Here is a 26,767-nt window from a genome sequence, read left to right as displayed (position 1 = left end):
GTGAGCAGAGTCCCCTAAGGCTGGTCAGATATGGGCTGATCCTGACACTTAGCCCAAGCACCTAGTGTCAGGATCACCGAACAATCTGCTTGCACACATAGGTCCCTAATCAGCTTACACTGTAATCTGTTGGTGCTTTAAAAGTAAAGTTGTAGAGTTAAGCGTATAGTATGTGCCCTACGAAATATGGAGCCCTTCCACCCAGTAGATGAAATAGTGATTCTTCATGGTTACTAACCTCTGAGCGCTCTGTATGGAAACCAAGTGTCCTCTAGGTTGATGTCTGTGGTGGTTTCCATTGACATAAAGTTATTGCTGGGATAACTGAAAGTCAGCTCAACTCACTGCTGGGCTAACTAACTAAACGTCAGCTCAACAGCTCAACTCACTGCTGGGCTAACTAACTAAAAGTCAGCTCAACAGCTCAACTCACTGCTGGGCTAACTAACTAAATGTCAGCTCAACAGCTCAACTCACTGCTGGGCTAACTAACTAAAAGTCAGCTCAACAGCTCAACTCACTGCTGGGCTAACTAACTAAAAGTCAGCTCAACAGCTCAACTCACTGCTGGGCTAACTAACTAAAAGTCAGCTCAACAGCTCAACTCACTGCTGGGATAACTAACTAAAAGTCAGCTCAACAGCTCAACTCACTGCTGGGCTAACTAACTAAAAGTCAGCTCAACAGCTCAACTCATTGCTGTGCTAACTAACTGACAACCATGAAATGCCCAGTGGTTTGGCAGATTTAGACCTAGGGCCTAATTCAGACTTGATCGCAGCAGCAAATTTGTTAGCAAATGGGCAAAACCATGGGGGTCATTCCGAGTTGTTCGCTCGCAAGCTGCTTTTAGCAGCTTTGCACACGCTAAGCCGCCGCCTACTGGGAGTGAATCTTAGCTTATCAAAATTGCGAACGAAAGATTAGCAGAATTGCGAATAGACACTTCTTAGCAGTTTCTGAGTAGCTTCAAACTTACTCGGCATCTGCGATCAGTTTAGTGCTTGTCGTTCCTGGTTTGACGTCACAAACACACCCAGCGTTCGCCCAGACACTCCCCAGTTTCTCCAGCCACTCCCGCGTTTTCCCGGAAACGGTAGCGTTTTTTCGCACACTCCCATAAAACGGCCTGTTTCCGCCCAGAAACACCCACTTCCTGTCAATCACACTCCGATCACCAGAACGAAGAAAAAACCTCGTAATGCCGTGAGTAAAATTCCTAACTGCATAGCAAATTTACTTGGCGCAGTCGCACTGCGAACATTGCGCGTGCGCATTAGCGACTAATCGCTCCGTTGCGAGAAAAAAATACCGAGCGAACAACTCGGAATGACCCCCCATGTGCACTGCAGGGGGGCAGATGTAACATGTGCAGAGAGAGTTAGATTTGGGTGGGTTATTTCGTTTCTGTGCAGGTAAATACTGGCTGCTTTATTTTTACACTGCAATTTAGATTTCAGTTTGAACACACCCCACCCAAATCTAACTCTCTCTGCACATGTTACATCTGCCCCCCCTGCAGTGCACATGGTTTTGCCCATTTGCTAACAAATTTGCTGCTGCGATCAGATCTGAATTAGGCCCCTAATTAGCTGCTAATGACTGTCTGTTGGCACATTATTGACTACTGATCCTGATCTTATGAGAACTGAAATGGTACAAATAGATGCGGTCAGATGATAGTGTCGTCCCATGCACAATAAGACTTTCCTCTAGTCTCCAAGCGTTCCCTGAAATCTCACTTCTTCAGAGAAGCTTTTCACATTCCAGAACCGACCACATAGGGGTATATTCAATTAAAGTTGGATCCATTCCGACATGCATTTGTCGGAATGGATCTGACAAGGACTATTCATTGAACGGCCAAATCTGACAGGATTTGGGCGTTCCTGACCATCTCAATCTGACTTTAAAAAAAGTCGGATTGAGATGAGGGAGCTGAGAGGAGGAGACGGGAAGAGCTGCGGGGAGATGGCTGGAAAGGGGGCCAAAACTTGTCGGATTTGGCCCCGTTTCCGACAGAAGCACGCGGAGTGGTGGCTATTCCGCCGATCCACGTGCTTTCCGACAAGTTGGATAATTTTGGGGTGGATTGAATAGGTCAGAACCCCTTCCGACCTAAAAAAGTTGAAAACTGCCATCTTTCCGACAGACGGCAGCTTTCGACTGCAATTGAATATACCCCATAACCTTCATAAACTTTCCTGTCCAATTAATCCGCAGCGTGTTTTCTCTTTTTCACTTTTCCATTCTCCTGACCCCAGGCCAACATTGCTGTGTGACCATATCATACAGCCCACCAAGAACCTTTGCAATCTGGTGGACCATTATGCAATAGATAGCACCTACCCTTGTGTATCTATGCCGAATTCTCTATAGAGTGTAAGCCTACGAGCAGGGTCTTCCTACCTCTGTCTTGTCTATTACCCAGTTTTGTTCAATTACTGTTGTTCCAATTGTAAAGCGCAACGGAATATGCTGCGCTATATAAGAAACTGTTAATAAATAAATAAAATAATAAATAGATAAATCTAGCCATGTAGGCTCTAATTCCCCGTCCAAACTGTTGTGGATTTGTTATAATTGGATGTCCGGGCCTTGTGCCTAACATTGGGATCTTTTAGATGTTTCCTCTCATCTGTGCACGGGACTCATATTAACTAGATACATTCCTGCAAAAGGATTATTTTTATTGGATAATCTTATAATATTGACATAATATAAGTATATAAGAAAGCTATAACAGCCGCGTTTAACGTACCTGTTGAATGGCGCGGGCAGCAGAGGTGTAGGACTGTGGCCGTTTTTGTGTTGTTATGAATTTTTGCAATTCAATGTCTGACTTTGCTGCGCAGGTTCTGCCGCCGAGCCAATGTACTGGTCAAGCTTTATGACGAGCAGTATGCAGCTGGCCAGGGAATGTTTGAGCCAGACCGATGACCAGGAGTCGTCCCAACCCTTTGAGGGGCTGGAGAAGTTTGCCGAAACCATAGAAACCGGTAAGGCCTTGCTGTGATACATCCACTACCCATTCTGAAGTTCTAGAATTTACACTGTGCTACAAGCACAGAGACCTCCACCTATACCCCTTTCACACCAGCACCTCTGAACCCGGGTTTTTGGCACATGAACGCGCATAACCCGTGTTCATGTGCGGTATGAAAGGGTGCCGGGGTTGAAATACCGGGTCCAGTGACCCGGTATTTCAACCCTGCTCTTGAGACATTGAAGAGGTGCGAGCATTAAGAAGCAGATAAAGAACAGTGGGGCAGATGTATTAACCTGGAGAAGGCATAAGGATGTGATAAAACAGTGATATGTGTAAGGTGATAAAGGCACCAGCCAATCGGCTCCAATATGTAAATTAACAGTTAGGATCTGATTGGCTGCTGCCTTCATCACCTTACACATATCACTGGTTTATCACTTCCTTATGCCTTCTCCAGGTTAATACATCTGCCCCAGTATTAGAGAAAAGCAAAATGATAGAAAACAATAAAATCATATGTCAGTAGCAGTAAATAATTACAATGACATCAATGAATAGACTCAAAATAAGTCTGATAGACTCATATAAATGTAATGGTGATTTATGGAGTGGTACACTGCAAAAGTTATTTTCCACGCTGGCAATTAATCGTTATTGTCTTTTACAGTAGATTTATTACCATTTAAAACACATTGCTCCTTCAAGTGTTTCGGTGTATTGTTACCAATGTTTCTTTCATATTGGTGTCTTACCCCACCTATGTAAAAAGAGGATTTTGGTACTTACTGATAAATTCATTTCTCTGAGTCCACAAGGGGACACTGGAGAACTTTTAGACAGCTGGGGTGTGAAGGAATGCAGACCGGAGGTAGCACAATCTTACAAAATTAATAAAAATTATACACAGCTGGCTCCTCCCCCTTCACGGTCCCCAACCCCTCCAGTTTGAGAAGAGGGAACATAAAATATCAAGGCCATATGGGAAGGAACCAGCCGTATCAACACGTCAAACAGCAACAAAGAACATGAACATTATAATAAACTGTTTGGACTAAATTTTAACCAGCTGACAGCACCAAGGCGGGCGTCCAGTGTCCCCGAGTGGATTCAGACAGATGGATTTATCGGTTAGTACCAAAATCCTCTTTTCTCTTTCATCCACTAGGGGACATTGGAGAACTTTTAGACAGCTGGGGACGTCCCAAAGATACCCCCATGGGCAGGAGTGCTGTCCGAAGCCTGAAGAACCAATTGTCCAAACCTTGCGTCTCTGGATGCAAACGTATCGAACTTGTAGAAGCGAGTGAACATGTGTGCTGATGACCACGTTGTAGCTCTGCAGAGTTTGGTAGTGGAGGCTCCTCTATCCACAGCCCTTGTAGCACCCACTGATCTGGTAGAATGAACCCCTACCCGAAAAGGAACTTTCTTACCACTAGAGAGGTATGCTTGCTTTATGGTTAGTCGACTCCATCTGGCCAAAGTTCGCTTTGAAGCCGGCCAGCCCTTCCTGACCATCATACAAGACAAACAAAACGTGCTACTTCATAATGGAATTTGTAGCCTGTATGTATCCTCGTAAGGCTCTGACCACATCCAAAACCACATCCGCTTTTTTATAAGACACGGACAAACCACTGCTCCCAGGTTGAGCGTCCATTCCCAAACATGTGTCGCACAACATTAGTGCTCTTTTTACCACAGTTTGAGCTTACATAGCAAGTTTTTGTGGTCTTGGTTAGACATGTTAAAACACTCACACACCAATCGGCAGTACTTTCACCCTAGTAGGATAGGAGGAGAAAGACCGTACGGATATAGGGAGCAATAAAGAATTTGGAAGTCACACAGCTGGAATTATAGTGTATAAAAGAAAATATATATATATATTTTTTTTTAACCAGCACCCTCACACCACCAACTGTTGATACAGCTAGAGTTGACCGGGTTGTGAATTCTTGTGCGCCTCCTCCGCAGGACCTGTCAGCAGAGTACCTTGGGAGATAAAATATATAGTTTTAGCTAAGTTGTATTCAGAGAGAACTTAGCAGCAGAGCCCCAAACTATCTTCTAACAGGGCCAGTAATGCTAGTTGGAAGCCTCAGCTCCCATTATTTCAGGATGTCATATGCATTTTATCACAGTTTCCCCTTCTGTGACCGGACTCTGTATATGTCTTTCCCCCTCAGAGGGGACATGCCCACTCAAGCTGCGCATCTACCATAAAAAACAAATTGGCTGCAACTGAATTTTTAAGATCACCACGCAGCAGTGTTTTGTCAGCGCAGGTTCTAAACTCCTCCTCTGCCCACCGGGAAACCTCCTGTCTCCGTGGCTTTTAGTACCGGCGTTCCGTACCTTCTGTGCGCTTATCCAGCTTCTCTATTCTTCCCCTGCGTGACACCGCCGCTGCGGAGCCTCCCGCCGTGACAGAATCACCGCTGGCGTCTCTCTGCCGCTGGATCTTCTCTGCCGCTGGGTCTTCGCTGCTACAGTGACCTAATGCAGCTCCTAACTATTTCAACTAACTAACGCTGCTATGCTGGGGGGGGAAAAGGACCCTTTGCTGCCGGCTATCTGTACCCCCGCTGGGTCTCCGCTGCTACAGTTAACTGCTGCTGTTGTACAGTACTCACTGCTGAATGCTCTGCTGCTGTTCCTCTGGTAAGAGATGCCGATCGCTTCCAAATGGATCTTTGTCTCTCCTATACTTTGGAGCCTTCACCCTCCTGTGATATGGGTTGGATCGGCCCAAATTAGATATTAGAGAAAATTTTTTATATATATATATATATATATATATATATAAAAAACCAAACACATACATACATAACAGGAGTCTTGCTAGAATGTGCTCTGCTACAAAAATTCCACCAACGACCGACTCCAGGCTTGTGCAAAAACAACAAATACCTTTTATTCAGGTATCTCAAAAACAAAGGTATACATAAAACAAAGATCACTGTCTTTTTAGTATAAACTACCAGGGAGGTTAGGGTCTGCCTCACTCCCTCTTACTAAATAAAGAACCCTTAAGGTCTTCACTGTCCCTAGCAGGCCTATCACCTGGACACTAACTGCCTTCAGGAGCCCTGACTCATGGGAGAGACTCCTCTTTAAACCCAGCACCCAGGTGCTGGCTGATGAAGCAGCTTCTTGGGCTAAGAATCCTATAAGACCTGGTCTGGGCTAAATGGATGGGAACCTGGTCCATCCACACTTCCCATCCACCCCCAGGACCCTGTGTGTAGCTTACAGGTTGCAAGGTACCTCTCCTGCCACAATATATATATTTGTTAGATTGTGCTACCTCCGGTCTGCATTCTTTCACACCCCAGCTGTCTAAAAGTTCTCCAGTGTCCCCTAGTGGATAAAAGAGAAATGTACAACTTGAATGCTGCTAGCTCCGTGTGTAACCATATTTTATTAAAGGTCCATGCTCCCAGATAACTGGACACCCTTTTATTCAATGTGCCAGTGTCAAATGAAGTGTGTTTGTTAGGCAGCTGCGGCCGCACATCGCTGATCGCACTCCCACTGCTCACTGCTAGCAAAGTGTGCGCCGTCTACTGTTAGCCGGCAAATGCACTGCTTTCCCGTGTGATGGAGTACTCACAGCGCGGCCGGGGTCCAATCTCCTCCAAATGACAAATAACTCTCTGGGGCAAATCAGATATCATATGGGGTCCTCCGCGGACAATATGTGGGTAACAGGCTCCTTCTAATGCGTTTCTCTCTTATATAGTGGGAGCTTTTTTACAGAGTAATTATAAGCCAGTCACAGAGCCTTTATATACCCACTGTCTTGATTAGTATATATATATTTCATTGGTCAAACAGGTTTTTTTTAATGCTTAATAACTTCAAATAGAAACACATGATTAGCTTCACTGCTTTTAAAGACGTAATTGTTAGTACTTCTCTATTACACAAAGCTACACATTTGCTTATACCCGACCAGATACTCCTGACATTAGACCCAGTTCATCTATAGTAACTCCTAGAGTATTTACCGTAGACCTTTTATGTTGTAGTTCTGAGACGTGTCCGAGTCACATTTATTGATACCGTATTCAGAATAGAAAACATACCAGAAAACTCTAAAACGGGAACCGCACTTGAAATACGAATCAGCAGGTAAGAGCCGCCCTATCTGAATGCTGGATGGATTTGTGGGCCGATGCAGAGGACACGTGTCTGACTCACTCCCTGTGCCCTTCCCCTGCAGGACTGTGTATTCTGATGAGACAGTGGACGAGCAGTCTGGTATTAATGTGCACAGACCTTCAGCGTTCGCTCACAAGGTTCTCGAACTAAGTGGCGTTTCCTTTTTTTGGGATGAGTTCCTGGCGTCTGCAAAATCCTCCCCTGTTTGTTCAGCAGCAAAAGTGGTAAGAAAAAGCCAGATCCTAGCCTGCGGAGTGTTACAATCCCTTGCACTACTTCGTTGGGATATAGGGGGTCATTCCGAGTTGATCGCTCGCTGCCGATTTTCGCAGCGATCGGGTGAAAAAACGGCATTTATGCACATGCGTATGGCCCGCAATGCGCACGCGTGACGTACAGGTACAAAGCTCTTTGTGGTTGTGCTCAGGTTCTAGCGAAGTTTTCCTTCACACCGATGGGCGCAAGAAGATTGACATGAAGTGGGCGTTTCTGGGTGTCAACTGACCGTTTTCAGGGAGTGTTTGCAAAAACGCAGGCGTGTCTGAAAAAACGCAGGCGTGGCTGGGCGGGTGTATGACGTCAAATCCGGACACGAATAGGCTGAAGTGATCGCAAGCGCTGAGTAGGTTCAGAGCTACTCAGAAACTGCACAAACTGTTTTTGCAGAGCTCGGCTGCACAGGCGTTCGTACTTCTGCGAAGCTAAAATACACTCCCCAGTGGGAGGCGGCATAGCGTTTGCACGGCCGCTAAAACTAGCTAGCGAGCGATCAACTCGGAATGACCCCCATAATTTTTAGATATTATAAAATAGCCAAACAATGTGATCAGCAAGTATATTTATTATGGCCCTAATGGTGTGGCATTTGTATATTATCCCCATGCTTGCGTGGGTTTACTCTGGGTACTCCGGTTTCCTCCCACAAACCAAAAATATACTAGTAGGTTCATTGGCTCCTGAAAAAGACAAAAATAACTTTTAAAAATGAATCCTAGCGTGTAAGTGTGCATGTACATGTGTTTAGGGCAGACTAGATGGGCCAAGTGGTTCTTATCTGCCGTCACATTCTATGTTTCTATACATAGTACGAAAAAATTATAGATCCGTCAGTTAAACGGACTTGTGTACTACTACTCTAGGGGATATCCAATTACTAGTGAATTAACATCGGTTTCTGACTTTTTTCCCGATGTTTCACCGATTTTTATTTTTTATTTTTTTTATACATGCTATCCAATATGGATCGCCCATACAAACACAAAAACAAAAAAAAGCTGACCTCCTGAAAACACACAGGTTCAGTGAAACCTGTGTGTTTTCAGTAGAAACAGCCCTGTTTTCGCATGAAAACGAGTCTGTTTCCGGGGATTTGGCTCCCTGGGGCAGGCGAAACAAAATCCACGATAACCGCGGTGACCTGCAGTGTCCTTTGGCCGTCGCAGCAGCGGCAGGCTGGGACTGCAGGGAGGGCGCCGCGGCCCAGGAGCCAGCACTTGGCTCTTAACCCGTGCAGCACCGTGACCCAATACCCCGTCTTCCCCCGGTCACATGGGGAGCGGTCATGTGACCGGAGGGAGCCAGAACTGTAGCGCTGCATCGGATGCTGTCAGGAGCCAGCACCTGGTGCAGCATCAGGTAACCCCCGATAAGCTGCCGCTTGTGCCGGCTTATCAGGGCTAATAGGATAGCCCTCGGTGGGACAATTAGCCCCGGTAAATTACCGGGGCTAATTGGATATCTCTCTCTGAATCAGCCCTTATATGTATGGTTTTGCTTAACATGCAGGTCTCACATGCGGATGTCTATTGCTGCATCCCTCCTTAACGCTTCGTAGTAATAACACAACTACCTGTTGAAGCATAGATTAGTGGGACAAGCCTTTGAGGCGGTGGGCCTGGTTCTGAGTCGGACACAAAAGCGCATGCAGCTGCGTCTATAGGGGTGATTCAGAGCTAAAAATAGCACATCTACGATCACAATCTCTGACATGCGGGGGGGACGCTTAGCACAGGGCTAGTCCGCCCCGCAAGCCAACCGTCATCCCCGGAGGTGATGCTTTTACACCTGGCGAGTAGCCCCCTGCCAACGCATACTAGCTGCCGAGGTGGGTAACATTTGGTGCGTGATTGGTTACAATACTGTACACTGATCTGTAACGTGTATTGAAAGGAGATATAGACAGAAATGAATATGTATGACCTCAGTATATATTGATAATAGTAATAATGAGCACTATGACTGTATAGATTATGGAAATTCTGTTATTGAAACTTAACATTTGCCATTTTGTTTGTTTGTTTTTTTGCAAGGAAACTGAGCCAAAACTGTCACCCAGCTGGAACCCCAAACCGGTGTTTGAGCCGCATCCACAGTTCACTAGAAGTGTAACGGAAGTCACGCCCTCAGAACCCGTGCAGATTGCGGCACTGGTCGGGAGAATTGAGCTGGGACTCATCCTAAAACAGAATGAAGTACTTCCTGGGGCAAAGGTCAGTTTCACATACACAACACATATTTTCTCCTAGGTATTGCGGATTGTTGCCGTTTAACCGTTAAATTGCCAACAACTAGTGGAATATGATTAACAGATCTTCTCAAACATGGCTGGATCCCATGAAGGTTATATAGTCCAGTCAGAATGAACGCTGACCGTGAAATAGCAGTTACCACCGGGGGCACATGTTACGCCTTTAAAAAGTCACCCCTGGGGTTACTGGCTCTCACCGTCATGTTGGGGTCATGCACCCCAGATTCAATCTTAGGGTTAAATTTACTAAGATGGGAGTACTAGTTAAGATGGGATGTTGCCTATACCAACCAATCATATTCCAGGTATTGTCTTCTAGAAGGTGCTAGATAAATGACAAGCGGAATCTGGTTGCTATGGGCAACATCCCATCTTAACCCCTTCAGTGGTGAGTTTTCAATTTAAAAACACACCCTGGGGTTATGGGGGTGTTTTTAAATTGGCAGGGGAGATAGTGCAGGGGGTACGAGTGATGGCAGGGCGAGGTTATTGCCTGCGGAGATCGCCAGCCCCAGGGCTGATTCCCGGCTGCCTTGCGGCGCCTGGGAATCGGCATAAACCGTTTTACAGCTAAGCCTGCCCCCGGCCAATAGGAGTCCGGAGGGCGGGCTAAACTCCATAATGGAGAATGCTGATTCCCGGGCGCTGTGCACGCTGCACGGCTGTCCCCAGGGAATCAGGAGGTAGTATGCACGAAATCTTCCAGGGTAGCCAGCGCCGGCTAGCCCGGAAGATTTCTGTGCATACCACCGAAGGGGTTAAATAGAACTCCCATCTTAGTAAATTTACCCCGTAGTCTCAACGGTCCCCATACACTAGGACGATAATGCCCGATTTAATCCGATTTCGGGCATTCGGCCCGGTATATCGGATGAAATCGGGCATTTTGGAGGTGTTTCTGATCCGCGTTCCTGTGAGCATCAGATCGGATCCTCCAGATTGAATGTGCTGCACATTCAATCTGGTCCGACCCCGCAGGCGCGGCTGGGATCACCCAAGATACATCGTATGCAAAAGGACAGCGTACGATGCATCTCTGGCGATCCTGCCCACCCCGGGAGACTGCCGGGTGATCGCGTGCGACATGTCAGACGGACATGTCGCGTAAGTGTATGGGGCCCTTTAGGAACCCACCAGAGGCGAGGTCACCTAGATGCTGGTTGGGCTAGTATTTTTTGGCAAAAAAGTATACCAAGAACCTTGTGGAGTGTGCACCAGCACTATACTTTCTTTGTGGAACTACAAGTCCCAGCATGTTAGCACCTCCTGCTATATCTGTAACTAGGGTGTGCAGTCCAAGATCCCTCTCCCCCATACAAAAAAAGTAATTGTCTGTTCCAGATACAAAGGTACTTGCTTTGCTGCGACCTTAGAACCATGCCCTGTACCAATCCACTGTCCCGAATTCCGAGGGTCATCTCCAAATCACTGGCCGTGAAATACATGGAGTTTGTACAGAAGTTGGCGGAGCTGCACCAAGAAGTGGCCATTTTTGGGTGTATCATTTGTGGGGGGTTTTAAGGATTGTAGGTGTGGCATGTAAATGATGGAGGTATGAGTGACGTTTTATACATCTTCAGGAGTACTGCAATACTCGGTGATGTGCACATTGCCAATAATTGCGTTACAGTAACCACAGAGATCTGATCTGTGATGCTTGTGGCTGCGAGTTGCCACGGAAACTATCCGAACGCTGGCAACTCGCGGCCGCTGCTAATAATCCCAATGCCCATTTTTCATCTGAAAGCGCACGTGTGTTTTTGTTCTTTTTTTTAGTTTTCTTGTCATTCTGTGACCAGTCTAACCACAACAAAGATTGACAACAAGCTCTACCAAACTGCGTATTCTGACTCCCTTTATTGCTGCAATGTTTGTGTGTTTTATCATTGCCTAGCTACACTGAATGAGACGCTTTCTGACCATTCATGGGAATTATTCACTGAACAATGCATATTGTAGACACGTTAGATGTAGGCTTGGTTATTAAGGACTTGGGCCTTATGGCCCTACACACTGGCAGATTCATTAATGAACGAGAACTCGTTCATATCGTGCAGTGTGTAGGCACCAACGATGAACGATGCGCGGCCCCGCGCTCGTTCATCGTTGGTGCCCCGTCGCTTGTGCATGCAGGCCAATATGGACGAGATTGTCCATATAAGCATGCATTCCTATGGCGCCGGGTGACGGGGGGGAGTGAAGAAACTTCACTCCCCCCCCCCCCCACCCCCCTCCGGGTCGTCCGTCTGCCGTATCGGCGGTCAGGCATCTCGGCGGCAGTCTGTAGGGCCCTTAACAGGAGGTTGTGGCCAACTTTTGGGCCGCTTATGATTTGTGATTAAGCTTCGGTAACGATAACCGATTTCTGATTTCCTTTAGCTGGATGTGGACGGGCGCATTGATTCCTTTCACGTCTTCCTTTCTCCGAGGCAAGTTCACCTCCTGCTGGATTTGTTGTCGGCAATTGCTGGGCCAGGTAAGGAAAGCTGTTCACGCGCCGCGTGTTCCCTGGGTGCTCAGACCGCGCTCGGGGCTGTCGGATAAATCACTCCCTGACATTGTGATTTCAGCCCTGTCCTTTAGTTGACCCGTCCCAAAACATCTGTTCAATTTTATTTTCTGTAATCTTCTTACGGTGCGTTAGCTGCAGGGCACCATTGTAATTTGTTAATGGCATTCTATGTAAAATGTATTATATTTTTTCAAGCATTAATGTAAGTGCCTTAATGTGATTTTATGCAAAAAGTGTATAATTTTATTTAAATTTAAGCGCATTCTTATGTAGCATCATTTATTTTTTATGCCGTTTTAAAATAAGCTTGCGCTATTCTTGGGATAAATGTCTGCATCTGATTGGAATTTATGAAAGCAGCTCTTCTCTATAAGTGCACACAGAAATGATGCACAAACACTAAAGGTTACAGTAATGTGCGAGAGGTCAACAAATCTCAGCCTGTCTGTATGACACATGCTATCGCCACTGGGCAAATGGTTTGTTTTTTTATAATCGTATTTTTTTTTCTTGAATTAAAGGTTTATCAAGAAAATAATCAGATTGTAATACAGAACACACATATGTAGGAAAGATTTTAAGAGACAAACAAAATAAAGATACAGATATTGACCAAAACATGGATAAGGTGGTGGTAACTGGCAAAAGTTGCTGGGGGATCTGCTCCTCCCACTACATAACTTTCAGTCTGTGGCTTCCTGTTGCCTCCATTCCCCTCCTCACATCATGTCACTGCCCCTGTCACATGCAGCCCTGTCCTCACTGACACATCACTCATCTCCTGATATACTCTGTGCTGCTGGGGATACTGCTCCTCCCACTATATAACTCCCAGTCTGTGGCTTCCTGCTGCCTCCATTCCCCTCCTCACATCATGTCACTGCCCCTGTCACATGCAGCCCTGTCCTCACTGACACATCACTCATCTCCTGATATACTCTGTGCTGCTGGGGATACTGCTCCTCCCACTATATAACTCTCAGTCTGTAGCTTTCTGCTGCCTCCATTCCCTCCTCACATCATGTCACTGCCTCTGTCACATGCAGCCCTGTCCTCACTGACACATCACTCATCTCCTGATATACTCTGTGCTGCTGGGGGAAACCTGCTCCTCCCACTATATAACTCTCAGTCTGTGGCTTCCTGCTGCCTCCATTCCCCTCCTCACATCCTGTCACTGCCCCTGTCACATGCAGCCCTGTCCTCACTGACACATCACTCATCTCCTGATATACTCTGTGCTGCTGGAGACCCTGCTCCTCCCACTATATATATAACTCTCAGTCTGTGGCTTCCTTCTGCCTCTATTCCCCTCCTCACATCCTGTTACTGCCCCTGTCACATGCAGCCCTGCTGTCACTGACACATCACTCCTCTCCTGATATTCTCTGTGCTGCTGCGGACCCTGCTCCTCCCACTGACCTACACTGAGAGATCTCACATGGGAAGGAACGGGGAAATGTCTCTTCCAGAGGGGCGGAGGACTGACCTACACTGAGAGATCTCACATGGGAAGGAACGGGGAAATGTCTCTTCCACAGGGGCAGAGGACTGACCTACACTGAGAGATCTCACATGGGAGGGAACGGGGAAATGTCTCTTCCACAGGGGCAGAGGACTGACCTACACTGAGAGATCTCACATGGGAGGGAACGGGGAAATGTCTCTTCCACAGGGGCGGAGGACTGACCTACACTGAGAGATCTCACATGGGAGGGAACGGGGAAATGTCTCTTCCACAGGGGCGGAGGACTGACCTACACTGAGAGATCTCACATGGGAGGGAACGGGGAAATGTCTCTTCCACAGGGGCGGAGGACTGACCTACACTGAGAGATCTCACATGGGAGGGAACGGGGAAATGTCTCTTCCACAGGGGCGGAGGACTGACCTACACTGAGAGATCTCACATGGGAGGGAACGGGGAAATGTCTCTTCCACAGGGGCGGAGGACTGACCTACACTGAGAGATCTCACATGGGAAGGAACGGGGAAATGTCTCTTCCACAGGGGCGGAGGACTGACCTACACTAAGAGATCTCACATGGGAGGGAACGGGGAAATGTCTCTTCCAGAGGGGCAGAGGACTGACCTACACTGAGAGATCTCACATGGGAGGGAACGGGGAAATGTCTCTTCCAGAGGGGCGGAGGACTGACCTACACTGAGAGATCTCACATGGGAGGGAACGGGAAATGTCTCTTCCACAGGGGCAGAGGACTGACCTACACTGAGAGATCTCACATGGGAGGGAACGGGGAAATGTCTCTTCCAGAGGGGCGGAGGACTGACCTACACTGAGAGATCTCACATGGGAGGGAACGGGGAAATGTCTCTTCCACAGGGGCGGAGGACTGACCTACACTGAGAGATCTCACATGGGAGGGAACGGGGAAATGTCTCTTCCACAGGGGCGGAGGACTGACCTACACTGAGAGATCTCACATGGGAGGGAACGGGGAAATGTCTCTTCCACAGGGGCGGAGGACTGACCTACACTGAGAGATCTCACATGGGAAGGAACGGGGAAATGTCTCTTCCACAGGGGCGGAGGACTGACCTACACTGAGAGATCTCACATGGGAGGGAACGGGGAAATGTCTCTTCCACAGGGGCGGAGAACTGACCTACACTGAGAGATCTCACATGGGAAGGAACGGGGAAATGTCTGCTCCCCGGGGACGGAGCGCCCATAGCATGTGACATACACTGTGAGATCTCACATGGGAAGGAACGGAGAAATGTCTGCTCCCCGGGGGCGGAGCGCCCATAGCATGTGACATACACTCTGAGATCTCACATGGGAAGGAACGGGGAAATGTCTACTCCCCAGGGGCGGAGCACTATCATGTGACATACACTGTGAGAGATCTCAGCAGTGTCAGATAAGATGCCTGTCTGTCTGTGTATGTCCGACATAAGTGATATATGCAATTATCTTATTCAGGTTTTCATAAATTAAAAATGATTTGTGGAAAATGTTTCTGCAAGAGTTTCATTAGTGTGTCAGCTCTCACAGGCAGGGCCATCCTCCCTCTTGTTTCTCCCTTAGCACTACCTATACCTCCTGTGCCTCCCTCTTGTTTCTCCCTTAGCACTACCCATGCCACCTGTGCCCCCCTCTTGTTCCTGCCTTAGCACTACCTATGCCTTCTGTGCCTCCCTCTTGTACCTCCCTTAGCACGACCCATGCCATCTGTGCCTCCCTCTTAGCACTAATTATGCCTTCTGTTCTTCCCTTACCACTATCCATACCATCCTCTTTGTTTCTCCCTTAGCACTACCCATGCCACCTGTGCCTCTTCTTGTTCCTGCCTTAGCACTACCTATGCCTTCTGTTCCTCCCTCTTTTTCGTCCCTTACCACTATCCATGCCACCTGTGCCTCTCTCTTGTTTCTCCCTTAGCACTACCAATGCCAGCTGTGCCTCCCTCTTGTTCCTCCCTTAGCACTTCCTGTGCCTCCCTCTTGTTCCTCCTTTAGCACTACTTATACCACTTGTGCCTCCTTCTTGTTCCTCCCTAAGCAGTACCTGGGGGGCATGCTGGTCACAGGTAATAGTGCAGAGAGGGGACACGCTATTTGGAAGTCCTGCCTACTACCACTGTAAGACCATCCCCATCAATAATTCCTGTATTTGTCTCCTGAAATACTGATTATTGATGTCTTTTAAGAGCTGAGAGGCGTTACGCTTTTATTAAGGGTTGTTATACATTTGAATAATGTGATTATATTGGAATATTGGCACGTATATGTGTGTCTTTCCATATAGAGTGTGGCAGTGAGTGCAGATGGAATTCCTTTGTTGTATACTGATACATTATATCTGTGTGACATTCTCAGAGAACTCCAGCCGGGTAGGGATGTCCAGGAAAGACCGGAAGAGTCGTCCGATGCAGCAAGAGGATGAGTTTCGCCTCCAGATGGAGTTGAAACGGTATCTAAAAAAGGAGGACATGTCTGGGGGGGTATCTGCGGAGCACAGCTTCTATGAGACCGATACGGCAAAGACCCCCTCTAGCCATGGTAAGGACCGCTGTGCTTTGCTGGGCACGTCTTAGCTTACAGTCTGTACCATGACCACATTGTATCCCAGGATATTACTCTGGGGGTCATTCTGAGTTGATCGCTCGCTAGCAACTTTTTGCAGCACTGCTGTCAGGTTAAAACTCTGCAAAACTGCGCATGCGTATGCACCGCAATGCACAGGCACGTCGTACGGGTACAAAGAGGATCGGTGCTGGGCAATGGATTAATGAAGAATCCATTCGCACGGGCGATCGCAAGGTGATTGACAGGAAGAGGGCGTTTGTGAGTGTCAACTGACCATTTTCTGGGAGTGTTTGGGAAAACGCAGGCGTGTCCAAGCGTTTGCAGGGCGGGTGTCTGACGTCAATTCCGGGACCAAAAAGAGTGAAGTGATCGCAGCGGCTGAGTAAGTCTAGAGCTACTTAGAAACTGCACAAAATGTTTTTGTACCGCTTGGCTGCAAAGGCGTTCGCACACTTACAAAGCGAAAATACACTCCCCCATAGGCAGCGACTATCTGAGCGCAGCGCTGCAAAAAGTTGCTAGCGAGCGATCAACTCGGAATGACCCCCATTGTGCTATCTTTTGTGCAATGACCCATTTGTTTTGCCTTGGCACAGTATATGGAGTTAGTGTGAGTGGTCCGTCCCGTGTCATCCAACCCAGATCCCGTTCATAGAATCGGGAGAGACGGATCCCTGATGCTACGGTTTTGTCTTGTAAGCGATTGCCCGTTTAAAAAAAAGTCCAAAATTGGCCGGCATCTCGCACCTCCGGCGATCTCTGACGCCATTACATCCCACCGATGGTGCAGCTAAGCCACATGGACCACGGTGCCTCAAGTGGGGCTTTTTAGTATACCCAGAACTGTGGTGTATGAGGAAACAATTGTATGCGTGGACGACGAAACCTTCCTACATATAACAATTCCCTCCTAAACCCTCTCTGGATAAAGCGAGTGTTTTGTGTTGTGAAACAACCTTGCTCTAGTAACTCTATTTACTATAAAGGCCATGTACAAAGGACAAAATATGCTATCTGGAAATCAGTTCCACCCTTAATGCCAACTTTTCTGTTTTCCCCTTAAGTCCTGCTGAGCTTACCTCCAGTGATTAGCGATCGTGAGGTGACCTTGGGGCTGTGTTGTCTATCTCATGGTTTTCTCTGACGTCCTAGTGGATGCTGGGAACTCCGTAAGGACCATGGGGAATAGCGGCTCCGCAGGAGACTGGGCACAAAAGTAAAGCTTTAGGACTACCTGGTGTGCACTGGCTCCTCCCCCTATGACCCTCCTCCAAGCCTCAGTTAGATTTTTGTGCCCGGCCGAGAAGGGTGCATTCTATGACTCTCCTGAGTTTCTAAGAAAAAGTTTAGTTTTAGGTTTCTTATTTTCAGTGAGACCTGCTGGCAACAGGCTCACTGCATCGAGGGACTAAGGGGAGAAGAAGCGAACCTGCCTGCTTGCAGCCAGCTTGGGCTTCTTGGCTACTGGACACCATTAGCTCCAGAGGGACCGAACACAGGCCCAGCCTCGGAGTCCGGTCCCAGAGCCGCGCCGCCGGCCCCCTTACAGAGCCAGAAGCAAGAAGAGGTCCGGAAAATCGGCGGCAGAAGACATCAGTCTTCACCAAGGTAGCGCACATCACTGCAGCTGTGCGCCATTGCTCCTCAGGCACACTTCACACTCCGGTCACTGAGGGTGCAGGGCGCTGGGGGGGGGCGCCCTGAGCAGCAATAAAAACACCTTGGCTGGCGAAAATACCTCACATATAGCCCCCAGGGCTATATGGATGTATTTTAACCCCTGCCAGAATACAGCAAAAAGCGGGAGAAAAGTCAGCCGAGAAGGGGGCGGAGCCTATCTCCTCAGCACACAGGCGCCATTTTCCCTCACAGCTCCGCTGGAAGGACGTCTCCCTGACTCTCCCCTGCAGTCCTGCACTACAGAAAAGGGTAAAACAAGAGAGGGGGGCACTAATTGGGCGCAGTATTAACATAACAGCAGCTATAAGGGGAAAAACACATATAAGGTTATCCCTATATATATATATATATATATATATATATATATATATATATATATATATAGCGCTCTGGTGTGTGCTGGCATACTCTCCCTCTGTCTCCCCAAAGGGCTAGTGGGGTCCTGTCCTCTATCAGAGCATTCCCTGTGTGTGGGCTGTGTGTCGGTACGATTGTGTCGACATGTATGAGGAGGAAAATGATGTGGAGGCGGAGCAATTGCCGGTAATGGTAATGTCACCCCCTAGGGAGTCGACACCTGAGTGGATGAACTTATGGAAGGACTTACGTGATAGTGTCAGCTCTTTACAAAAGACAGTTGATGACATGAGACAGCCGGCTACTCAGCTTGTGCCTGTCCAGGCGTCTCAAAGGCCATCAGGGGCTCTAAAACGCCCGTTACCTCAGATGGCAGATACAGACGCCGACACGGATACTGACTCCAGTGTCGACGGTGAAGAGACAAATGTGACTTCCAGTAGGGCCACACGTTACATGATTGAGGCAATGAAAGATGTTTTACACATTTCTGATAGTACAAGTACCACTAAAAAGGGTATTATGTTTAGTGAGAAAAAACTACCCGTAGTTTTTCCTGCATCTGATGAATTAAATGAAGTGTGTGATGAAGCGTGGGTTTCCCCCGATAAAAAACTGATAATTCCTAAAAAGTTATTGGCATCATACCCTTTCCCGCCAGAGGATAGGGCACGTTGGGAAACACCCCCTAGGGTGGATAAAGCGCTCACACGCTTGTCAAAACAAGTGGCACTACCGTCTCCTGATACGGCCGCCCTTAAGGAACCTGCTGACACAGCCAGTTCCCAGGAACAGAAGCCCTCTCCCGCTTCTGCCAAGTCCTCAGCATGACGCTGGGGCTTTACAAGCGGACTCGGGTACGGTAGGGGCCCGTCTCAAGAATTTCAGCGCGCAGTGGGCTCACTCACAAGTGGACCCCTGGATCCTTCAGGAGGTATCTCAGGGGTACAAATTGGAATTCGAGACGTCTCCCCCTCGCCGTTTCCTAAAGTCTGCTTTACCGACGTCTCCCTTCGACAGGGAGGCGGTATTGGAAGCCATTCACAAGCTGTATTCCCAGCGGGTGATAATCAAGGTACCCCTCCTGCAACAGGGAAAGGGGTATTATTCCACACTGTTTGTGGTACCGAAGCCGGACGGCTCGGTGAGACCTATTTTAAATCTAAAATCTTTGAACACTTACATACAGAGGTTCAAATTCAAGATGGAGTCATTTAGAGCAGTGATCGCGAACCTGGAAGAAGGGGATTATATGGTGTCTCTGGACATCAAGGATGCTTACCTCCATGTCCCAATTTACCCTTCTCATCAAGGGTACCTCAGGTTTGTGGTACAGAACTGCCACTATCAGTTTCAGACGCTGCCGTTTGGATTGTCCACGGCGCCCCGGGTCTTTACCAAAGTAATGGCCGAAATGATGATACTCCTTCGAAAGAAAGGAGTTTTGATTATCCCTTACTTGGACGATCTCCTGATAAGGGCAAGATCCAGGGAACAGTTGGTAGTCAGAGTAGCACTATCTCAAGTAGTGCTGCGGCAACACGGTTGGATTCTCAATATCCCAAAATCGCAGCTGATCCCGACGACACGTCTTCTATTCCTTGGAATGATCCTGGACACAGTCCAGAAAAAGGTGTTTCTCCCGGAAGAGAAAGCCAGGGAGTTATCCGAGCTAGTCAGAAACCTACTAAAACCAGGCCAAGTATCAGTGCATCAATGCACAAGGGTCCTGGGAAAAATGGTGGCTTCCTACGAAGCAATCCCGTTCGGCAGATTCCACGCAAGAACATTCCAGTGGGACCTGCTGGACAAATGGTCCGGATCGCATTTTCAGATGCATCAGCGGATAACCCTGTCTCCAAGGACAAGGGTGTCTCTCCTGTGGTGGTTGCAGAGTGCTCATCTTCTCGAGGGCCGCAGATTCGGCATTCAGGACTGGGTCCTGGTGACCACAGATGCCAGCCTGCGAGGCTGGGGAGCAGTCACACAGGGAAGAAATTTCCAGGGCTTGTGGTCAAGCCTGGAGACATCACTTCACATAAATATTCTGGAGTTGAGAGCCATTTACAATGCTCTAAGCCAAGCAAGACCTCTGCTTCAAGGTCTGCCGATACTGATCCAGTCGGACAACATAACGGCAGTCGCCCACGTAAACAGACAGGGCGGCACAAGAAGCAGGAGGGCAATGGCAGAAGTTGCAAGGATTCTTCGCTGGGCGGAAAATCATGTGATAGCACTGTCAGCAGTGTTCATTCCGGGAGTGGACAACTGGGAAGCAGACTTCCTCAGCAGGCACGACCTCCACCCGGGAGAGTGGGGACTTCACCCAGAAGTCTTCCACATGATTGTAAACCGTTGGGAAAAACCAAAGGTGGACATGATGGCGTCCCGCCTCAACAAAAAACTGGACAGGTATTGCGCCAGGTCAAGGGACCCTCAGGCAATAGCTGTGGACGCTCTGGTAACACCGTGGGTGTACCAGTCAGTGTATGTGTTCCCTCCTCTGCCTCTCATACCCAAGGTACTGAGAATTATAAGACGGAGAGGAGTGAGAACTATACTCGTGGCTCCGGATTGGCCAAGAAGGACTTGGTACCCGGAACTTCAAGAGATGCTCACAGAGGACCCATGGCCTCTACCTCTAAGAAGGGACCTGCTCCAGCAAGGACCCTGTCTGTTCCAAGACTTACCGCGGCTGCGTTTGACGGCATGGCGGTTGAACGCCGGATCCTGAAAGAGAAAGACATTCCGGAGGAAGTCATCCCTACCCTGATCAAAGTCAGGAAGGATGTAACCATAAAGCATTATCACCGCATTTGGCGGAAATACGTTGCTTGGTGCGAGGCCAGGAAGGCCCCTACGGAGGAATTTCAACTGGGTCGATTCCTACATTTCCTGCAGACAGGAGTGTCTATGGGCCTCAAATTGGGATCCATAAAGGTTCAGATTTCGGCCCTGTCGATTTTCTTCCAGAAAGAACTGGCTTCAGTGCCTGAAGTTCAGACGTTTGTCAAGGGGGTGCTGCATATACAGCCTCCTTTTGTGCCTCCAGTGGCACCTTGGGATCTCAATGTCGTTTTGGGGTTCCTAAAATCACATTGGTTTGAACCGCTTAAATCTGTGGATTTAAAATATCTCACGTGGAAAGTGGTCATGTTGTTGGCCTTGGCTTCGGCCAGGCGCGTGTCAGAATTGGCGGCTTTATCCTGTAAAAGCCCTTACCTGATTTTTCATACGGACAGGGCAGAATTGAGGACTCGTCCTCAATTTCTCCCTAAGGTGGTTTCAGCGTTTCACCTGAACCAGCCTATTGTGGTACCTGCGGCTACTAGGGACTTGGAGGACTCCAAGTTACTGGACGTAGTCAGGGCCCTGAAAATATATGTTTCCAGGACGGCTGGAGTCAGAAAATCTGACTCGCTGTTTATTCTGTATACACCCAACAAGCTGGGTGCTCCTGCTTCTAAGCAGACTATTGCTCGTTGGATTTGTAGTACAATTCAGCTTGCACATTCTGTGGCAGGCCTGCCACAGCCAAAATCTGTAAAAGCCCATTCCACACGGAAGGTGGGCTCTTCTTGGGCGGCTGCCCGAGGGGTCTCGGCTCTGCAACTTTGCCGAGCAGCTACTTGGTCAGGGGCAAATACGTTTGCTAAATTCTACAAATTTGATACCCTGGCTGAGGAGGACCTGGAGTTCTCTCATTCGGTGCTGCAGAGTCATCCGCACTCTCCCGCCCGTTTGGGAGCTTTGGTATAATCCCCATGGTCCTTACGGAGTTCCCAGCATCCACTAGGACGTCAGAGAAAATAAGAATTTACTTACCGATAATTCTATTTCTCGTAGTCCGTAGTGGATGCTGGGCGCCCATCCCAAGTGCGGATTGTCTGCAATACTTGTACATAGTTATTGTTAACTAATTCGGGTTATTGTTATTGTGAGCCATCTTTCCAGAGGCTCCTCTGTTATCATGCTGTTAACTGGGTTCATATCACAAGTTGTACGGTGTGATTGGTGTGGCTGGTATGAGTCTTACCCGGGATTCATGAATCCTTCCTTATTGTGTACGCTCGTCCGGGCACAGTATCCTAACTGAGGCTTGGAGGAGGGTCATAGGGGGAGGAGCCAGTGCACACCAGGTAGTCCTAAAGCTTTACTTTTGTGCCCAGTCTCCTGCGGAGCCGCTATTCCCCATGGTCCTTACGGAGTTCCCAGCATCCACTACGGACTACGAGAAATAGAATTATCGGTAAGTAAATTCTTATTTTTGTTGTCTTTCTATTCTTTTTACCTATTCTATGTTATGATTCTGCAGATTTTTAAAACCAGCTTTCCTCCGATTTAGATGAAGAAGTCTTCTTCTCAATGGCCGATATGGACATGTCCCACAGTCTCTCTTCTCTCCCCCCACTTGGAGAGCCACCAACAGTGGATTTAGACCTGTCACTTAGCAGCACCTATACGACGTCTCCTATTGGGTCACCACAAGGGGGCGCTGTGGTAAGTCCAGCCTGTTTTGCCTATACAATACTGGTTTGATAATATATGGCTGATTTATTTCATTGTTGGCGCATCTGCCCAACATAAGATGTGCAAGATTGCTATACTGACAACCACCTCTAAAATATCCCCGGGATGTCGCAAACTACTTTTGATTCTTTCAGCCGTGGCAAAAATTTTTATTTTACAGCAATGGCTACATCCATCTCCTCCTTCACTACAAATGTTTAGAGATGAACTCTTTCACATGTTTAAGATGGATTGGATGGAGACTTCGTTACATAAAGAGCAACACATTGAGACATTTTTTGATGTTTCGGAGTCTTTTATTGATACTTTAAACATTTCAATAAAGAAACAGATTCACAATTGTTTTCGTACTACTCTGTGGTATGAGACAAAAACATTTTTATTTGATCTTCCCATTTGATTTGGTTAAAATCCTTTCCCCTCCTCTTTTTCTTATCCTATCCACCATTCTTCTCTTTTTCCTACTCTTCTATAACCTCTTCCCCCACTTTTTTTTTTTCTCTCCTTTCTTCTCTTCATTCTCTCTCCTTGAGAGTTTGCTCTTTAATGATTAATTACATAACTTGCTGATATTCTACGGCTTCTATGTTCTTCATAAAACATCCTGTACTACCATCATTGTATAATGTATTGTTTTTCATTTACTACTTCTATTACTGCTTTGTTGGTATTGTAACTAAAACGTTTAAAAGAAAATTGCAATAAAAACATTTTTCTTAAAAAAAAAAATGTGCAAGATTGCCACAATGCGGCTGCACACAGGGGGTCATTCTGAGTTGTTCGCTAGCTGCAATCGTTCGCTGTGCAGCGTTGAGGCAAAAAAACTGCACTTCTGCACATGCGGCGCAATTTACTATTACAACGAATAATGTAGTTTCACACAGGGTCTAGCGAAGCTTTTCAGTCGCACTGCTGGCCGCAGAGTGATTGACATGAAGTGGACAATTCTGGGTGTCAACTGACCGTTTTCAGGAAGTGTTCGGAAAAACGCAGACGTGCCAGGAAATACGCAGCCGTGGCTGGGTGAACACAGGGCGTGTTTGTGACTTCAAAACAGGAACTGAACAGTCTGAAGTCATCGCAAGCGCTGAGTAGGTTTTGAGCTACTCTGAAACTGCGCAAAAAACTTTGTAGCCGCTCTGCGATCCTTTCGTTCGCACTTCTGCTAAGCTAAAATACACTCCCAGTGGGAGGCGGCATAGCGTTTGCACGGCTGCTAAAAACTACTAGCGAGCGATCAACTCGGAATGACCACCACAATTCCTATCCGTATTTGGAACTGCAAACTTCTTACACTTCCCTTCATTTGCAGTGGGTGGAGGTAATGTACAAGCACAGAACAGTATGGGTGTGCAGACATAAATTAAGAATGTCAAGTTCTACATACAGAAACTTGGTGCATGTTTTGGAGTTGCTGATGGTTGCCGCAACTTTGCCATGTCTAGGTTTATGGTTACATATGTAATGTGGAAAACAGCCTGAACATGTCTAGTTTAGTAGGTGCATTTTCTTGTACCGGGAGCAAGTAAGTACAGGAAAACATTTTAGGTTGCCTTTATCATATTTATTCCAGACTTGCATCAGTGTTTTACTTCGTGTCTTTATTTGCAGACAACATGGGGTGACTATCATGATCACCTGAGACTGGAAGAGACAGTCGCACGAGGTGCTTCTTTCAAACCCAGCGTGAACCAAAACGGTCTAAAGAGAACCTGTAAGTCACATCTACGTATGTATAATGTTTCTGGGTGTGTTGCAATACCTCTATCCAGGCACAACATGGGGAGAAACAAAATGATTTTACATAAGTTCAAAGTGAAAAACAAGTCATCCGATAAATATTTCCAACTGTTGCAAACGTAATCGGGTGATAGGTTCTCAAAGTCCCGGGATATCAGCAAGTTAGCAGATAGATTTTAAAGCAGCAATGTTTAGTAAGGCAAAACCACCTGAGTTTTACATTGGTAAACCTTGCTGCTTTAAATTTACCAGCTTCCTCATTGAAATCTCTGGACTTTCAGAAACCTGAACCGTATTCTATTTACCCCACGGAGCGCAGATGCAAGACGCACAATGAGTTGGAAAGATGAACACGAGTAGGGAAGGGTGAAAGAGCAGACGGTGTCCTATAATGATTGCAGAGAGAGATGATGGGTTAGGCAGGGTCCAGGAGTTCCATGTACAAATGGTCATGGTGACACTAATTTATGCTTCATGTTTTGAGGAAGGCACAGAGATCCAGTATGTAGTATACCAATATACAGGAAGCCTTGTGCGTCCCTGCTGGGTCTGCATATAGCAATGTGAAGAGGTTCTTGTCTCAAGGTATTAACTCTGCAGGGTGGCCAAACTTTTGCAGACGCCATTTCTTATTTTCTGTTCTTTTGAAAGTGTAAATGATGGAAATAAAATCAAACTTTCTCTATCGTCCTAGTGGATGCTGGGGTTCCTGAAAGGACCATGGGGAATAGCGGCTCCGCAGGAGACAGGGCACAAAAAGTAAAGCTTTAGGATCAGGTGGTGTGCACTGGCTCCTCCCCCTATGACCCTCCTCCAAGCCTCAGTTAGGTTTTTGTGCCCGGCCGAGAAGGGTGCAATCTAGGTGGCTCTCCTAAAGAGCTGCTTAGAAAAGTTTAGCTTAGGTTTTTTATTTTACAGTGAGTCCTGCTGGCAACAGGATCACTGCATCGAGGGACTTAGGGGAGAAGAAGTGAACTCACCTGCGTGCAGGATGGATTGGCTTCTTTGGCTACTGGACATTAGCTCCAGAGGGACGATCACAGGTACAGCCTGGATGGTCACCGGAGCCTCGCCGCCGGCCCCCTTGCAGATGCTGAAAAGAGAAGAAGGTCCAGAATCGGCGGCAGAAGACTCCTCAGTCTTCTTAAGGTAGCGCACAGCACTGCAGCTGTGCGCCATTGCTCTCAGCACACTTCACACGGCAGTCACTGAGGGTGCAGGGCGCTGGGGGGGGGGCGCCCTGGGCAGCAATGAAAATCCTTTTTTTTTGGCAAAAAATACCTCACATATAGCCTCCGGGGCTATATGGAGATATTTAACCCCTGCCAGAATCCATTTTTAAGCGGGAGACGAGCCCGCCGAAAAGGGAGCGGGGCCTATCTCCTCAGCACACAGCGCCATTTCCTCACACAGTTCCGCTGGTCAGGAAGGCTCCCAGGCTCTCCCCTGCACTGCACTACAGAAACAGGGTTAAATCAAGAGAGGGGGGGCAAAATTTGGCGAAATTGTGATTTTATAAAAGCAGCTATAAGGGAGCACTTATTATAAGGCTATCCCTGTAAAATATTGCGCTTTGGTGTGTGCTGGCAAACTCTCCCTCTGTCTCCCCAAGGGGCTAGTGGGGTCCTGTCCTCTATCAGAGCATTCCCTGTGTGTGTGTGCTATATGTCGGTACGTGTGTGTCGACATGTATGAGGACGATGTTGGTGAGGAGGCGGAACAAATTGCCTGTAATGGTGATGTCACTCTCTAGGGAGTCGACACCGGAATGGATGGCTTATTTATGGAATTACGTGATAATGTCAACACGCTGCAAGGTCGGTTGGCGACATGAGACGGCTGGCAAACAAATTAGTACCTGTCCAGGCGTCTCAAACACCGTCAGGGGCGTTAAAACGTCCTTTTACCTCAGTCGGTCGACAGACACAGACACGGACACTGATTTCAGTGTCGACGGTGAAGAAACAAACGTATTTCCCTTTAGGGCCACACGTTACTTGTTAAGGGCAATGAAGGAGGTGTTACATATTTCTGATACTACAAGTACCACAAAAGAGGGTATTATGTGGGATGTGAAAAAACTACCTGTAGTTTTTCCTGAATCAGATAAATTAAATGAAGTGTGATGATGCGTGGGTTCCCCCCGTTAGAAAATTATTGGCGGTATACCCTTTCCCGCCAGAAGTTAGGGCGCGGTGGGAAACACCCCTTA

The 26,767-nt window shown here is 47.5% G+C and overlaps 1 protein-coding gene across 4 annotated transcripts in view; it reads left to right on the top strand.

Moving 5' to 3' along the window:
• Nucleotides 1-26,767, top strand: part of ATG2B (autophagy related 2B) — a 106,519-nt gene that overhangs the window by 9,488 nt on the left and 70,264 nt on the right. For all 4 annotated transcript variants that reach the window (XM_063948443.1, XM_063948446.1, XM_063948445.1 and 1 more), the window contains 8 exons: nucleotides 2,856-2,999; nucleotides 7,024-7,126; nucleotides 7,218-7,380; nucleotides 9,466-9,645; nucleotides 12,063-12,159; nucleotides 16,039-16,221; nucleotides 22,631-22,785; nucleotides 24,427-24,529. In XM_063948443.1, the coding sequence (XP_063804513.1) occupies nucleotides 2,856-2,999; nucleotides 7,024-7,126; nucleotides 7,218-7,380; nucleotides 9,466-9,645; nucleotides 12,063-12,159; nucleotides 16,039-16,221; nucleotides 22,631-22,785; nucleotides 24,427-24,529 (1,128 nt within the window). The remainder of the gene's footprint in view (nucleotides 1-2,855; nucleotides 3,000-7,023; nucleotides 7,127-7,217; nucleotides 7,381-9,465; nucleotides 9,646-12,062; nucleotides 12,160-16,038; nucleotides 16,222-22,630; nucleotides 22,786-24,426; nucleotides 24,530-26,767) is intronic.

Source organism: Pseudophryne corroboree, chromosome 12 (assembly GCF_028390025.1).
Source record: "Pseudophryne corroboree isolate aPseCor3 chromosome 12, aPseCor3.hap2, whole genome shotgun sequence".
NCBI lineage: Eukaryota > Metazoa > Chordata > Amphibia > Anura > Myobatrachidae > Pseudophryne > Pseudophryne corroboree.
This window is presented reverse-complemented; position numbering and strand designations above follow the sequence as displayed.